We start from the raw sequence: 17,801 nt of genomic DNA, 5'->3' as shown, positions 1-17,801 counted from the left end.
AGGAAGAGCTCCCATTTCATGTGTGTTCTTCTGGAGGTGAGCTGCAGGCTCACTAAAAGAACCGATGGATGAATTTTCTGCGACCTGTGCTAGCATTTCAGGGTAAAACATTCCACTGCAACCCATAAAAACCTTGCATAAGGGCATTAATACTGACGACAAAGTAGATTTTTTAAAGACTACGAGTAATTACACAGCTTTACCCAAACCCCTTCAGTTAGTGCTCCTGCCTGAACTACTGCGCTACGACTGAAAGACAGGAGGCACAAATAATTGACAAAGACTTGTGCCTTTCCAGATCACCATTCAATCTCTTCTGGCATTCACCACCTATTATTCTCACGCTTGCAGACCCTCAGTTTGGAAAACACTGCTACACGGCCGGGAAGCTCCCTTCTCGCCAGGAAGGGGGCTCCGCTGCCAGCAGCTCCAGGAAAGCGGCACAAGCCCGGCAGACCCGACCGGCTGCATTCGGCGGGGCTGCGGGCAGCCCACGGCAGCGGCGACCCCGCTCTCCCGAGGAGGGGCAAGAAGCCAGCGCGGAGCCGCTCCCGGCCGCCCTCCCCCGACACCGGGCGGGCTCCCCACCCGAGGGGACACCCCGATCCCCGGCCGGCGAGGGCAGCGGGGCGGCCCGGCCCCCTCCCCCGCGTTACCTTCCCGGTACTTCTTGCGCAGCCGCCGGTGGACGCTCTTCACCACCCCCGACAGCTTCTCCTGCTCCAGCTTCCGCTCCTGCTCCGGGGGCGGCGGCGGGGCGGCGGCGGCCCCGCCGGGCCGGGGCCGGGGCTGCGGCGCGGCCTCCATGGTGTTCCCGCTGCTCGCCGCGCACCGCCCGGCCCAGGGGGAGGCGCGTGCCGCGCCGGGGCTGCGCCGGGCGGGCATGCGCGCACCGCCCCGCCGCGCGGGCTGCCGGGACATGGAGTCCGCGCCCCGGGGCTCCCGTATGGGCTCGGCACCGCGCTGCGCTGCGCTGCGCTGCGCTGCGCTGGCTGCGGCCCGGGCTGCGGGACGGGTTACTGCCGACTGAATTTCTCATCCGCACATATGGAGCGGGTCACTCCGCGGTGCTTAGCAAAACAGTGAGGCGGAAAGCAGAGCCAGTGTCCGGGGCAGTGCGGCTTCCCCTGTAGGCTGTGTGCGTTACCCCGGCTGACGGCCTCCCCGAGAGACCCCCGTGTGACAGACAGCTCTGCCGCGGGGTGGCAAAACCCATTCCCCACCTACAAACGGCCTGGCGGAAAAAATCTGAATTCAGAACACACTCGAGCAAACCTGGGCGGCTTGGTGGCCGTGGTGTGGGCGCGGGCGCTTGAAGAACACAAGTTTTGTTCAGCTTTTTTGTGTCTCCATGGAGCTGCTGGGCCCTCTCTCTGCGCAGCCCAGTTTCTGGCGTGCCTTTGGGTGGAAACGCACCGCCGGAGCAGGAGCAGCACCTACGGCCCGCAAAACTGCCCCTCACAGCGGGCACCTCTGGCTGCAGCTCTCCATGCCCGGCCGCAGCCTTTCCCCAGATCCGAAACACTTCAATTCTCTCTCTTAGCAATTGTTGGAAATGGGATAGACAAAACCATTTCCTACGAGATCATGGCAGGGAAATATGCCACGAAGCTGCTTGTTTGACGTGGCCAGAAGCCGCTAATTGTCCTCTTTGAAGATGTTAAAAAACATTAAGGGGGTAGTTGCAGCTACAATTAAATCTGACAGATCTGCCTGTAGGTAGGGTTGGGATTTCATCCTGACGAGAAGTCTGTGACACACGACTTTGTGCAGTGGGATGTATAACAGGTTCTTATCAGCACCGTGATGGTCCTGCTGGAAAAAAAAAAAAAAAAATTACAGCTAATCACAGAACGCAGTGGTTTTCTACTTTTCTGATAAAATTCTTTGGAGGGTGCAATTATCAAGGGAAAACGCTAATGTCCAAAGAGGAGGTTTTCATTGCTGCTGACTGCAAATTCATCCCTTGTTCACTTACTCTGGGTGAGGTACGCAAATACTGATCTCGCCCATCACCTCGAAGTGCCCATGTAATGCTCAAAGGTCCAGCTTTCTCTGTGCTGATATTTTTTAGAGAGTGTTTAAACAACTTAATTGTATTTTAGTTTTCATCACTATGTGTTATGCATTTTATTGTAAGAGTATTTCCATTTTGTTTTGTTGGGTGGGTTTTTTTTCTCCTCAAAATACAGGAGAATAAAGGAAGGAGAATTTAAATTTTTGCTACTAACATCATTAATAAGAAAGAAAAAAATCAATGTAGTGACTGAGTTTTTCCTTTAGTTACGTTTTCCTTCCTAAGTTCTGAAACTGAAATAAGTGATTGTGTGTTAATAAAAAAACATACCACTGTGCAGAATTTTACTTTGACTTTGAAAACATCCAAGACTCATTTTCTAGTGTGGATTATTGTATTCCATACCAAACTAGTTCAGGAAGTTAAATCTGAATCAGAAATAGAGCTTTATGCTGGGGTTAATTATATCTTTCTGAAATATTTTTATTTCTAGTTTTATATGCAAGTTCACCTAAGAAGATTAAGATGGTGTAAAAAGAGATTACAGTGATAATTACTGGGACAGGGAGCCTGCATGATGGTTAATATTCTTTACATTTTTCCATTGTGTGGGATTTGGGGAAGCACAGGCTGAGGAGAAAAAGCATGGGCCAGTGTTCTGTGTGTGGCATCATACTAGGAGAGCACTGAGGGAGGCATCTCAGAAGAGTAGGAGTATCAGAGTGACAGAAGAGAGATGGAGACATTTGGAGGATGCCTGAAAAATACTGCTGTGGCAACAACACTCCCAGGCATGAGCCTCCAGGCTTGGAAGTGTAGATTACACAGTCAAAATATGAGTGTGTCTGTGATTTGGAGAATAGGAAATCTAAAATTTCCAATTTTAGAATTGTAGAACTGGAATAAAATTTCCAATTTTAGAATTGTAGAACTGGAATACTGGGATGAAATTATGTGAAATAGACTGTCTCAGAATAATAAGTTAGTATTTGAATTATGTTATCACTGTTGTTTTTCAGTTCTCAGGGTTTCTTTCTAAAACTAGCAAAGTGGGTTTAAATTTGAAGTAGTTTTAATTTATCACAATGAAGTAACACAGACGTTTAGTTTCAATGAGCAAGTAGGGAGCATTTATGGGATGTCAATTGATAAATGACAATTAAATAATTATGAATTTGATGAAGAGGCATTACAGTCACAAGACACACAGATATTTTCCCTGGAATATGTGATGGGAGTTGGGTCCCAGTGACAGGTTTCAAACACAAAATGATTGAAGAAAATGCTTCCCCAGAGCGCTCCATGGAGATACTGGTGGGCAGAGGAGTGGGCAATTAAAGCAGGACTGGTTCTCTAAGGCCCGATGGAACTGATGTCCCAGTGCTCTGTCAGGGTGGAGAAAAACCATGTCGGACCTATACATTTCTTGAACACGTTACAGGAAGACTCAAGGAACAAGTTAAGATGAACATAAATGTATTTGTCCCTGAAGCATAAGAATAGAATGAGCAATAAGGATGCATGCACTTACTCTAAGGGGTTAAAAGCAATAAACTACTTGTGTCCTGATAGGGGGGATGGAAGTTCACTCTCTGGGAAAGAATGGTTTTGCGCAGCTGGACTTACTACCTTGAATATAGAAAATGGATTAATGATCCTCTAGTTACTTTCTAAATACATTAATTAATTTTAAAAGCCACTTTAGGGAAAACTGGTTTCTTTTGACATTTCTGAAATATTTTAAAGTCCATCACTTTTCATGAAGAGCATTGGAATCAAGAGTCTTGGTTCACAGACTGGGAGGACGAATAATGACAGTACTTTCCAGTACTTGTGTGGCTGGAACATTCACAGGAGATCTGGGAAAACCAGTTCACATCTCTACTCTGCCTGCAGGGATCTGAACCCACATCTTCACCATGAGATTATATGAAGTGGAAGTGCTCTCCCTTCCTGAGGGAAGGGTGAAAGTAGCCTGTAGTTTCAGTCTTTCTCCCAGTGAAATTGTGGAGGAAAAGCGACATGGAAACTTTGTGAGCTGTGAATCAGCAATGCTTTGCTTCTGTCTTTTTCAGTGGCAGTTTTGATAATCAGGTCTTCCCAGCCTCTCCATCTCTTCTATCTTAAAGATGCTAATTGTTTGAAAAAGAACCGAGAAAACAACATCAAAGAGAAGAATCTGTCCAGTGTGATGACATCATGATAAGAGTCTCTAATGCAATGTAATCTGCAAAAATATTACTGAAAGCATGTAATTGTTTTAATGGAACACTGCAACACGGTGGTGATTTAAAAGGAATAAAATGGACTTTGTTAGATGCGGAAATGGTTTTGCTGTATGTATCTGAATGGCAGACAAACAGGCAGCAGTAGAATGTTTGGGTTGAAATTAAGATTTTCTTCTTCATTAACTGTGGAGTCTTATAAGCCATGAAAATAACATAATTTGGTTTAAAAAGTGGAAATCACATCCCTGAATTTGCACTGATGCGGTTATTTAGAGTTGGTCCATTATTGCATTCTCCAGACTACACACTGCAGTAATTTAGTAATTAAAGTTACATAGTAATTAAAACTGCTACCCCATAACAATAATTTTATAACTACAGATCTTGGATTCCATTTCTGGAGACTGACACCTTTAAAAGTAAGTACACACCCGTAGTCTCTTTACTTAGTACCCTGTGTATTCTACTGGAAAAAAATAGGTGTGATATTGACTTTGGTTTGCATCTGAAGTCCCAATATTTACATAAATAAACACTTTGCTTTTAGAAAGCAGAGGATTTTTCTACTGCATGACAAATTAAAGTTGCTCCTCAAGTGGGTAGAGACACCCAGCTTGTAGAAGGGTTAAAATACTTCCCAAATAGGGAAGTACCCCCCAAATAGGGGCTCATTGTGGAATTTAATTAAGTATCTTTAAGATCATGAGAATCAGATACTGATAAAAGGTGTAATTGACTGAAATTGTGTCTTTTACTTGCTAGCTTGTGTTGCAAAATGACAGGAATAGTTGTAACAGCAGCCAGCATTTCTGATAACCAGTATATTCTCTAACTCCATTCTGGCCAGCAGGTACTGTCTGTGTCTGTCCATGGAAAGGAGCTGTTTCTTTTGACACAGGGGGGAAAAGTTAAGAATTTGGAAGTCACTTCAGACTTTCACTTGTGTAATAGCAAAGTGGGAGTTAAATTTTATGAAACTACTGAAATATTAACTGAAAAGCAGCAAAGCACTTTATACCTAAATTATCCTGGACGTTATGTGCATTAGTAGAAAGTAAAACAAGACTTTATTGCTGAACAGACAATGCACTTTTTAATAATTGCTGTATTCATTGCAACTTCTTTGCAACATGAGCATCACAAACATACTTAATACTCTAGCAACAAAGATCATTAAATATAAACATAATTTTTTTGAAAATCAATCCTAAATTCCCTTTAAAATCTGTTGGTTTTTTAAAATAGATTTTAGTCTGAGCACATTCCCGTGTTATTTGGAATGTATGAATTATTCAATAACCAGAGCCAGTATCATGATAACTTTAACAAAGACTACTAGCCACTCTATCTAGATCTAGTTTCTTCTTAGCTGATTTCTTGCTGCCATGAAGGATTAACTCATAAAATCACTTCGATTTAGCAAGAGATGTCAAAACATCCAGCAGGTCTAACTGGTTTTCTTCCAGTGTCATTCAAAATAGTATGTGGTTTTAGCACTGGTTCATGTTTCTGTCAGCTGCTCTCTATAAACTTGCAGTATAATCAATTCAGACACAGTAACTTAAGAAAGTTTGGTACTAGTACAAAAGCTTTTATGTTTGATTATTTGTGCATCTGTGAAACCTAATAGTCTTAAAGACTAAGACTAGATAGTCTAAAGTCAAATTTCAGGATTAAAATTTCAGCCTTCCTGTGTGGGTCAGCTGTGTATAATTTTAGTACCTCTCAACAGCAATATAGCTGTACAGTAGGTCATTTTCAACTTGGGAAATACTGCAGTTTGCTGTAATCTTGTACTGCAGGTATGGTAGCCTGACTCATAAACTAAGATGACCTCAAAGTCTGATTTAGTAGTGTACGCTAAAAAATTACCGAGAGAAAGGCTAAGGTTCATGTGAATTTTTGAGTCAGGAAAATAAATAAATTTGTGAGGAATAATCTGTTTCTGTGATGCTGTGTATAGATCAGGATGTGATGCTGTGTCATTTCACTTTTCTCCTTCTCTCCCCTCCTAAGTCCTGGGAGGGTGTGGGAGAAGATATTTCAGGTATCTTTAGATATGACCTATAAAAGAAATACATCTCTAGGATGAATAAAGTGTTCTTGTCTGTTCCAATGATTGCCCAACTCCTTTTCATCTCTCCTGCCTCTTGAATGCTGTCATGTGGCTTATTTGGGACTCTACTGAAGTTCAAGTCAATTTTCTGCTAAGCAGATGAGAGAACAACAAAGTCTATTCATACAACATCAAACAGAGCTTTATCTTCAGGACAACATATTGCAGGCAGTGTGATACACTTCAGAAAGAGCGAGGAATGCCAAAGCTCTAGCTTGTCCTGCACACATGGTATTTGGTTGGTGCACAGATCCTGTGTTAGCTTTCGTTAAGTCTGGCCTCAGTGACAGTAGTATCTAAGATGTTATCAATAAAATTAAAAGGGTTAGTATCCTTTTTGTCATTTTGAAGGAGTCTAAAGAATGGTGGTAGGGAGAAATGAAGTCATTAATATTAACGCTGCTTCAGAAATTTTGACTGGAAGTACACATAGGTTTGCATTAATTTTCCCATATGAGCACCACAGATAAATATTATCTGTTTGAAGAATGGTTTCTTTTTACTTCTCCAGAACATCTAATAAAACAGCAGTGACACAAATACCATGAAGTGAGCGTCCTCCACACTAGATTTTGTCAAAATTTTATCTCCATTGCTATGGCTTAAGAATGATCTGATGGCAGCTGCCCTGAGGTATGAATTATAATTCTACAAACAGTAGAAGAAGAAGGCAGTTCTGAAATGCTTATTTAAAGCTAGGTTGTGATAAAGTTAAATAACCATTTCAGTTTATTGAGGATACACTGATAGACTGTAATATTTGAAAAAGATAGGAAATAGAACAGAAAGGTACTGTAGCAGTTAATAGCGACATACCTTTCTTACTGATGTTCAGATTTTAGTTAACACCTAAAGTCTTTCAGATTTTTGGCTGATAAAATTGTCTATATCCTCTCTCTGTGTGCAAAGGTGTTCCTGGACATTACTCATTAATGCCTAGAAAAATTTTAGATTGCAAAATACCTCTTATTTCATCAAATCCAGCTATTAACTCAGCACTTCCAAGTCCGCCACCTAATGATGTCTCTAAGCACCACATCTACATATTTTTCAGCTCTTCCAGGGGCAGTACATCTTAATTTCTTCAGAGTTGTGGTAATCTAGTGAATCCCTTATCTTTACAGAAAATGTGTTCTGTTTTTCAAAAGAGGCTAAATTTTGCTGGGGATCCAGTATTGAAGTCCTCCCATTTGCTGTTTCACATGTTGCTTGAAACACATTGCATGTGATACTCTTTGTCAGAAAAGTTTCCAAACCAGTGCAAACGCTCCTTACAAATTTTGATGACTTCATTACAGGGAGATGTTGTAAAGAATGAAGGTAATAAAGAACGAAATACTATAAAGAATGAAAAGTAAAAATGTCTGTTTTGGCTACTCACTTCTCTGCGCTGGTCGCCAAGGAGAAGACTTCATTTTGGAAGCCATTATGACAAGGTACTACAAAACAGATACAATTATAACATGGGAGGTAATGTAAGAAGGTTGTAAAAAGCAGAGACAGCCCTCCTGCTTGCTGAAACATGACAGGTGGATTTTTTCTGAATGACTCCTTTAAATCCAGGAGAAATGGCTGTCAGCTAGCAGGACGTATTCTCAGCAGGAGCATAATTACATAGTATAAAGTATTTGCCTCTTTTGGAGCCTAGCATGATCAGCAAAATGCAGCCTGTGGCTTATCACACAGCCTGACAGGTACTTGAAGTATTGATGTCCTTGCCTTTTTAGAAGGTAGAATGGTCTCCTGGAGGCTTTTCTACATAAATAGAAACAGTATTTTTTAAGAGACATAGAAATCATTATTTTTTTGGAGCAGCAAAAAAAGTAGTTGTGGCAAATTTTTTGAAATAACTTGTGAGCTTTCAAGTTCTGTTTGTACTCATGAAGGTGAATTTTACCCATCATTACCTAAGAGGTCCCTGAACCAGAACTAGAAGCATAACCAAAAATCTATTTTAAAAATAATATTGAAGCCAGTCTTTTTATTAACTTCTTTTTCTTTTTATTTTTCTTTTTTCTTTTCCTCTTTTTCTTTTTCTTTTTCTTTTTCTTTTCTTTTCACTCCTGTGTGAACACGTGGAAAGAAATTTTTGGTTTAAAAATATTGCAGATTGTACATTCCTTTGGTAAAAGGCTACATCCATTTTTTTTTTACAATTCAGACTGAAGTCTAAAAACTAACAGATATATCAGAAGATCTGTATGACCTTACAGTTGTTGGAGGGTTGTCTATGTGAGTATTTATTTTTACACAACTAGCTATTTCAGAAGAAGTTGCCTGTGTGGGACAAATAGAATTCTGTTGGCCTGTGAAAGCTCATTTATGAAAGAAGCATCTCCAATGAGATGTGAAAGACATTGGATTTGGTATGGACACTGGTTATATTTAGATCATGTTTGGTGGGTACTCCTGGGGGCCCTTGTATTTTCACCTTGTTCTCAAATCCAGCATGAGGCATCCTATGAATCCTTGTTGACATTTTTTTCAGGCTATCTACAAGTATTGTTTATTCTATAGTCTTGACATTCCTTAGGATGCCTAGGATTACCTAGGACAAAAATACATTCTTAGTTGTGATTTCTGCCTGAAGTTTTTCCTTAATTTTCGTGTGTAATTTGTGGTGGCCCAGCCATTACTTCATGAATAATGGAGGGAAAACCTCTGAATGAGAGACAGCTGTGAGCAGCAGCTTCTGTAGCCACCCTAGCGTAACCTGCAGGAGACTGAGCAGTGAGAGAAGGACAAATGGCTATTGTACTTCAAATTCATACCTGACTCGTTAGTTTTGCAATAGCCATTTCATGCAGATGGTCATGAATGGGACCTTAGCCAATTTTATTTTGCTGTGAGAAACATTTGCTCCTGGGAATTGAATGGGTTGCCAACATTAGCAGTTAAGAGCACTACATAAATGTTTCTATGATGTGAATTGCCCTTGCCAGTGAATCTCCTACATTAGATGTTCTTCAGGTTACATTACTTAAGGCCTTTGGAGGACATGAACTAGACTTCTTTCTGAAGAAGCTCAGCCGGAAAATACAAAGTAGGGATTTTTCTAACACACCCTCTAAAGGTAATAGAACCATGTAATCTTTGGGCTGTTGGGAAGGAATACAGAGGTTGATCCTGTTATTATTTTGAGTTGTACTCCTACAATTTCCTCTTTTATCCTGAATAAGAGAAATACCAACACAAGGGTGAGCTTTTAAAGCTCTCAGTTGCTGAGACTTTGTTGCTAGGATTTCCTTTTTGCAATCTGATCTACTTTGTGAGATTTTTAAGTCTATGAAGAGAGGAACTTCACAAAATGCCTGTGTTACTGTTACGGGGTAAGAGACTTCCAAAAGACTTGGCTAATCTTCATTGAGTCAGATTTCTAATGGAATTTTATTTTAAACAAATTATCTTCTAAATTCTCTCCACTCTGGGATACATGCTCAGTGACTATAATACTTGCTGATCTGATATATCAAGTTACCAGATAATCTGTGAATGTTTCTGAGACTCCTTTTCCTGAAGAACCTGGTACCTAAATGAAGGTGACAAGCAAATGACTATAGTTTGAGGTCTTCCTTCACTACTGGAGATTGCTGAATTCACATGTGCTTGCTGGGTCTTGGAGATGACTGACATTAGCAGCTACCACTTCTGACAGCAGGTGCTTATCAGGTCTAAATTTGAATCTCTTCAACTCAGTGGCAAGACTTGGGTCAATATGCTTAGTAAGTGACTTGTGATCACTGCATATACTAAAATATATACCAAGATATTAATATACGAATTACATAATTAATTGTTAAGTATAACTAATAATATATTATTAATATAATTAATTACATATTAATTATTAAGTATGTAATATACTAAATACTAATTATACTAATAATATAATAAATACATATAGTGTATATATATATTATATATATATATATATATATATATATATATGCATATACTCTGCATATACTCTTTTTACCACAGTTTTACAAACAGTTGGCTCCAGACTAAACAGAATAAAACAGACCAAAAAATACCAAGCTAATTTTTCAATCTTATATACAAATTATTGGCACTTCACCTTTCCTGTAATTGTGTTTAATGTGGTCATGAGTGCCACAAGAACAACTGACCATAAATCAGGTTTTCATACTTCATTTTTGAAGAGTAAGTAGCTTGAAATGGTAACTTTAGCCAAGTATTATTTTAAAAAAAGCAAAATTTACAATGGGCCTTGTACATGATTGGAAGTGACCTAATGAACCACAGAAGAGGAGCAAAATTTAAAACTTATATTAAATAGCTGTCTTTCTAGATTTCACCAGACTGACTTGAATTTATGGAAGTGAATATAATACTTATGAGACTGTAGTTTCACAAGTATTTTTTGATTAATACTGGTGAAGATGAATTATAGTACTTGCAGATCTCCTCTAAGTAAAAACTGTAGATTTCTTACCAGCTTATGGAAAGTGACCAAATAAATATAGTAGAGACAGAAAAGAGAGGAACAGAACATTTTTCTAAAGCTCATAATGTGTTTAAAATAACAAGAGGTATTATTGTAAGAGTAGTCTGCAATCAGAAAAAGGAGTTGCAAACTGTTTTCTAATATGCTGTAAAAATTTGAGAAATAGAAACCAAGAGGAGGAAAGATCCCATGCCAGGAATACTATTAAATCCAATCATCCGGATGTGGTCAATTAGAAAACATAGCAAGGGCAAACAGATCAATGGTTCTGTCTTCAAATGAAAACATATGTGTTTATTTACCAACATCTGCATCTTTCAGATAAGCATAAACTCCTTTCATCTCAGTTAAAATTCCAAGTCTTGTTGGTGTTGCCTCTTTTTTTCCTTGAACTTTTGTATTCACTTATTGTGCCCTTACCTGACCTTGAACAGAGACTGGCTGCCAGAAAGGAGGCAACCACTGGTGTCATGCAGCTTTCCTTAGAACTTCCTGCAGGATGTTCACAGAACTCATTCTGTTTCATGCCAGAGTCACAGATTCAGATCTATCCTAACTGGAATTAAAAAGACTTCATTTCTTATTAGTGGTTTTCAGTTCAGCTTCATATCTGTCAGGGACAGTTTCAAATGGACAAATGCCTGTGTGGCAGCTGGGTCAGTAGTGGTGTCTGCAGGCTGTTCTAGGAGTGATGAACAGAAACACTGTGTTCAGCAGGACTAATTCACCACAGTCACAGGGGAGCCTGGGACATGTGTGTTCTTCTCAGCATCCATAGATCATCCTACTTATGTGCTACTCTGAAGTTTGCTGCTCTTAAACTGAACTGAAGTAGATTTGAAGTAGGGAGTTAGAAAGGCTAAGTGAGGAAGAGACTTCTTAGGAAGGACTGTTTCAGCACAAAATAAAGGCACCTCTCTTTACAAAATATTTTATTCTTAAATATTAAGGAGGGAATTCTCAGGAAAGAGGAAAGTGCCCTGCCACTTCCTGAGCCATTTCAGGGTATGAACCTAGAAGCTTCCACCAGCCCTGCATTGAATATTAACAGTCACTTTGGTCTTTGTGTTGGTGAATTCATCAGGGAAACTTCCAGTCATAAAGCCTGCACAATGTAGAGGTTGTGTTTAGCCTTGAGCCATGCAAAGCAGGCAAAAGATGTTCTTGTTCTGCCTGGTGTGCAAGCAGTAACATACTGTGTGCAGTAAAGACTAGAAAAGGTTTGTCATTCTTAAGCTTGAGAAATTGTGGAAATGCTTCTTAAATTATACTTCTTGTGAAACAACTTGTTTGAAAACAAATACCTGATATTATTGGCCTTTATGAAGGTATTGTCTACAGTGAACTCACCCTCCCACCACCTTCTCCCCAGAATCTAAGTACTCTGCTGTTCATTTACCCGGGGGAAGAAAATCAGCTGGAGCCACAGCTGCACTGGAGCAGATGTCACAGCCCTACTGCTCATTGCTTTTACATACATATGAAAAAATCCTATTTATGGAGAAGCAAGACATGGTATGGTGGTGTCTAAGCTGTGGAGACTTGAGGCCAGCACCCATGGATGAAGGTCTAATGAAATACAATTAAACTGCGTGTGTCTAGTAAATGTAATAGCAAGTTTAGCTGATACACAAGTGCATCAGTCCTTGAAAACACAAGTGGAAATTTAAACCCAAATCTTTGCAGCAAGACCTTGTCTTCCTATTACTCTGGAAGAGTGTGAATGTGAGCAGCTTTCTCCAGGTATATAAGCACTGTGAAAATGAACAACATTTTCAGGGAAATGTGCCATCAGTGCCTCGGTGATTGTGTGCAATTACATTATATAGTAGCTGACCAAAAATGAGTTAATTACAAAATCATACTCAGATCCTGTGTCCTGCTTCCCACAAGCAACCGCTGCCTTTGTTCAATCTTTAGGTTTGGTTTGTAAGTTAGAAGTCACAAGGAAAGTTGCAAATTTTGGTGGGGAACTTAGCTGCTAGAGAAGTATGAGAACACACATCATATATTTTTCTGGCTTGAAGTAGGTAGGTGTAGAAGGATCCAAAGGCACTCTGAGTTCTGGGAAGAAAAGTCTTGGGAGAGACTCAGCAGGCTGCAATTCAGAGCAGCTGTGGGAGATGAGAATGCTGGAATTTTCTCAACCTGCTTTCTCGTCACTTGGTTTTTAAGTGCTTTGCAAAGTCTAAGTTTCGGTGATTGCTGTCCTCAGCTGTCCTTGGTATTATGTCTTATTGATGAAACTTCTAGGAAGAAGCCAGGCTCCCTCTTTCTGTCTGCAGTTACATGGCTCAGGTCAAGGCTCAAAGGCAAATTCACTCAATGCTGACAGGAGCAGTATGCAAAGAGTTCATTACTTGCTGTGAGTCACCCACTCAAGCTGCCAGAGAGAAAAAGATCTTTTGTATTTTCTGCCTTCTCCTGGCTGTTGCTGTTGTGAGACAGGAAAAACAAAGCATCCTTTGACTCTGTTTTTATTTTTAGATTAATTTTCTCCTCTTGCCTCATTCAGTATCTGACATCTTTAAAGCACTCGGATACAATTGACTTTCCTACCACTTTCACAGACAGACCAGATTCCCAGAAGTGTTTGGAAAAAACCTGTGGATGCCATCTACCCCCTCTCCTGCTTGAAGCAGAACTTATTCTGGAACTAAATCAGATCAGCTATGGATTTGTCTAGCCAAGTCTGGAAAATTTCCAGGGATGAGGATCCCTTTGCCTTTATCAGCATGTGCAGTGTAACATGAGTAGAAACAAGCTGACCGTGGTGTTTCCTTTTTTGCAGGTTTGCTGCTTGGTAGGAATGCAATCAGCAGGAGAGACTGCCTTTCCAATCAGGAAGTTGAATTTGCAGCAGTTAAGCTTGTTGATAAAAAGTAAATAATATTGTAAACTGGGGTTTATTTTCTTGATTTTCATGAAGCATCAACTTTTAGAATCATGTAATCTAAGAATGTCATCTTACTCTGCTTTATATGTAGGTTTGTGATGTTATTGATTGCAGGAATACAATTTAAAATATAACTGCAGCATATTCCAAATTTAATAGTGTAGTGCCCTTGCCAAGCAGAAGAAAATGGTCCACTTGCTACCAAGCAGGAATTTTCCAGCTGTGTGGGGGTGGAGGGAAACCAGAGATGGTAACGAAGTGCTTCAGGTGGGAGTTGTTAATGAAAAGGTGCTGGAGCAAAGGCTAATAATGGCAGGATTGTGGCAGGTGCTTGGAGGAACTTTTAACCTGTCCCTGACAGGACTGGAGCCTCTGGCTTAGGTTTTTTTAAATGTTCTTCTCTATTTCTTCTCAACAAAGAGGAAAATAGCAAACTATTTTAATAGCAAAAACCCACAGCAAAGGTTTTCTGAGAAATAATTATAACAGGATTACTATGTGGTGGGAGTAAATGTGCTTATTTGCAGTGTGACTGGAGAAGATGGAGTTGGGAGAGTTGAGTAATATTCTGTTGGATTGTCTGAATTCCCAAAATTCTGGGTAAGTGTTGATTGAGTTAGTTATTTTTGCTAAAGGCCAGTTCCTTAATCATAACTTGCTGAAATGCAGAGGAAGACCTGAGGGTGATGGAGAGCAAATGAGACAGGAATTCACAATGTGATGAAGTTGCAAAAAATTAGTATTGTACCAGATATATAAATAGAATATGACTTTTAAGGACAGAAAAATAATTCTGTTTCATGCGACTTTGCTTACACTTAGGAATACTGTGTCCTGGCTTAAAAATAATTTTGAAATTTAATGGAATCCTGGACAGCTGACAGTAATCCTAAGGTTTTGGGGAATGATTCCGATGGAATTAAAAAGGAATTTAAGTCTAAAAAGAAAAAGCTGAGGTTTCACTCTGGTTCCTTATCCTGGAATAACCTATGATATTTCAGTCATGTGAGACTGTTGCTGATGTAAAACAAAGAGAATGTCCTGAAATTAAAACAACTGTCCCATATTTAATTCTAAATGAGCTTGGGTGATTTTGCCCTCTTCCAAGAGTGGTTTTATGTACCATTTTAGGCCCCTGAAGTATTTTCTGCATCACAGAAAATTGTCACAGATGCATCAAAACCAGGATGATAGTAGGCACTAAACTCCCCCATATCAGCTTGTCTGCCAGAAGATCTTAAAAATACAAGTTATTCTTTTCCATAATTTTACAACATTACTACTACTGAGCAAACCTAAATGAAGAATGCATATTTCTTTCCATCTATATGCATATTTCTTTCCATTTCCATATAGCCATGCATAGAGATAGCAGGATATCAGTCATGAAATGTGCTTTACTTAAAACACAGGTCTAGAACTAAGTATTAGTAGATGGGTAGAATACTAAAGACTAATACATTTGCTAGCTTGAGGTATTAGCAATTTGCTTAGGGTAGTAAGATGTTAACATCATGGATTAAAACCAGGCAAACAGCTGATGATGTAATTAGGAGCTGCCAGACTGAATTCATCTACTAACTCCAAACAGCTTCAAAGTTTTCACAGGCTTTCATGAGTTTTCACTGTTTACAGTGGTTTTATTATGTAATGCATAAAAATACTGGATCTGCCTATAACATGAGACCAAAAAAACCCCCAAAAACCTAAGCTATATATTTGTCCAATTGCTTTACAAGTAATTTGGGAAAAGCAGACCCTTACCTAATCTGATTTTACATCTCTAATATATCTTCTGGAAAAAAACACATAATGGATGACAAATACCAACATGATGCCAGACACATTTTGGTGCTGCTTTAGTGTACAAGTTCAGGTTATGTGGCTAATGCCAAGAAAAATATACAGTCTTTAAATTGCATGCTCTAGTAACAGTTTTGCTCCAAATTCCCAGAAAAGGAGCAAAAAAAAATTTGATAAGTAAAATTGGAAGTAAAAAAATTTGATTAGTAAAAATCTGGAAGGAAATTTTTTGCTTCTAGGCCTAAGTAGTTAGTAAATAATAATCTCTTATCAAATATCCAGTGGGAGAATTAAAAACTCTGGTTTTGTGAGAAGTCTTTACATTAGAAAAGAGCAACGTTGGAAAGCTGAACAAAGTTTCAATTACTAACTTCTCCTTTTGAGGAGGATATTTTTCCTTAGAAAACAAATATTTTGATTTTTTAAATTATGATTGAGCTTAAACAATAATAAGCTTTCTTTTGTTTTATTTATGAAGTAGCATTTATGTCAGATGCATTCAAACTCTACTGCCATCCTTTTCCCAGCACTTCCTCTATTACACACAACCTACAACAAAGGCAGGGATAATATCATGAAAGATCTATTCCTGGTGACACAAGTGGGAGCTTGCAGAAAGTAAGAATCTTGTTGCTGTTTGGTATTTTGTGTCCTTGAGGTGCCTATGCATCCCTGCTGATGGCTGAATCCCAGACAGGGGGGTTGTTCTCCTGACTTCTTCAGTGCTGTCAAAAATACATCTCATCAAGTGCAGAAATTTCCATGAGCATGTGACCTATCTTACCTTCACAGTTTTACTTCTCTCCACTAAATAAATACATTAGGGTCAAGGTCACCTTTCTCTTCTATAAGGCCCTTAAAGACATTTTATGGTATGCATCTGGGTTAAGAGAGCAGCTGTCAACTCGGGTACAAAGGATCTGACTATCACAACAGAAAAGTCAGGGGATGAGGCAGCACTTTCCTGGTCACTGATCCAGGATCACTTCTGATCTCATTACTCTCTGTGCTAGAGAGAAGAGGAACTTGAGGTCTGCCTTCATGTATAAAAGCTCATGGACCTGATTATGAATGAACACATGTGCAACTTTTATTGCAAAAAATAGGAGGGACACTGTAAATGACAGATGCTGTGGTTTGTGGTTTTTCAGGTATTTTTTGTTGTTGTTTTGGTTTTTTTGTTGTTGTTGGTTGGTTGGTTTTTTGCGTTTTTTTTTTTTTTTCTTGTGTCTTATGATTTGAAGGAATGGCACAAAAAATGACATAAAAACTCGAATACTTGAACGGTGCTGCATAGCCAGGCCTACTGTTAGTTCCAGTTGTCTTTTTCCAAAGGTGTGGTCCAAGGCAGGAGCAAAGGTCCTTATGCAGACATAAGCATAGAAATATCTGCTAGATATGTGGATGCATCTTTCTCCCCTTCACTGCATTTTCATGGGGGCCTTGTGACCTAGGAGGCCAGTTCAGAGGAGGACTGCAAGGTTCTGTTTCTTGGGGTTTATGCCTTTTTATGTGAAACAATGAACAATGTTTTCTGAACAATGGCTTCGTAGTAATTCTTTGTCCTTTGGTATAAATGGTTTGCCAATATTTGGAAGCTCTTCTGGCTTCCTTCAGTAATTAGCAGATTTTGATAATCCTTGGTAATTATTTTTTGCAGCTCTATTAGCTTAATTCCCCTAACTCAGTGTACAAATAGACTTCCACAAGCAACTTTTTAACTGATAGCCAAGTATGACTTTCCAGCTGGTTCTGTACAGCACTAAGCCCTGCATTTGCTCCCGATGAACAAAATTTGTGCTGTGTGCTGGGTTGCTTTTAGTGTTTTGGTTTTCCTCAGCCTCTAATATGGATCTAAAAGCTAAAGAGCTAAAAAAATCTATGCCTCTACCCATTGCCTGGCAATCAACTGAGAAATCAGAGAAGCCTTTTGACTGAACTGGCTTAACTGCTTACAGTACTGACTTTAACCTTAGGCAGGAGTTTCTGTTTCAGGTGTCATCATACATGGGAATATTTAATTACTCCTTCCTTCATCTGAATGAAAGGTACTTACCAGACTCATGTGAGTAATGGATATTGTTGTGGGGCAAGCATAAAAAACAGGTTTAAAATTGTTTGGATTTACTCCACATTAAATGTATCATTCTGACTGGGAATGAAACTGTAATTTTGGAATGACAATTCTTTTAATTAAAAACCCATTAAACCTATTCACTTAATTCAAACCAATTGCAATTCTTTCAAGATTTGCCTTTCTGCTTGTAATTTCT

General features: G+C 39.5%; 1 protein-coding gene across 1 annotated transcript in view; it reads right to left on the bottom strand.

Moving 5' to 3' along the window:
• BMT2 (base methyltransferase of 25S rRNA 2 homolog) overlaps positions 1 to 900 on the bottom strand; it is a 28,666-nt gene extending 27,766 nt beyond the window's left edge. Inside the window, exon 1 of the mRNA XM_038154361.1 lies at positions 657 to 900. Coding sequence (XP_038010289.1) covers positions 657 to 885 — 229 coding nt within the window. The 5' untranslated portion in view covers positions 886 to 900. The remainder of the gene's footprint in view (positions 1 to 656) is intronic.
• Positions 901 to 17,801: the final 16,901 nt, after the last annotated feature.

This window comes from Motacilla alba, chromosome 1A (assembly GCF_015832195.1).
Source record: "Motacilla alba alba isolate MOTALB_02 chromosome 1A, Motacilla_alba_V1.0_pri, whole genome shotgun sequence".
In the NCBI taxonomy this organism is placed as follows: Eukaryota; Metazoa; Chordata; class Aves; order Passeriformes; family Motacillidae; genus Motacilla; species Motacilla alba.
This window is presented reverse-complemented; position numbering and strand designations above follow the sequence as displayed.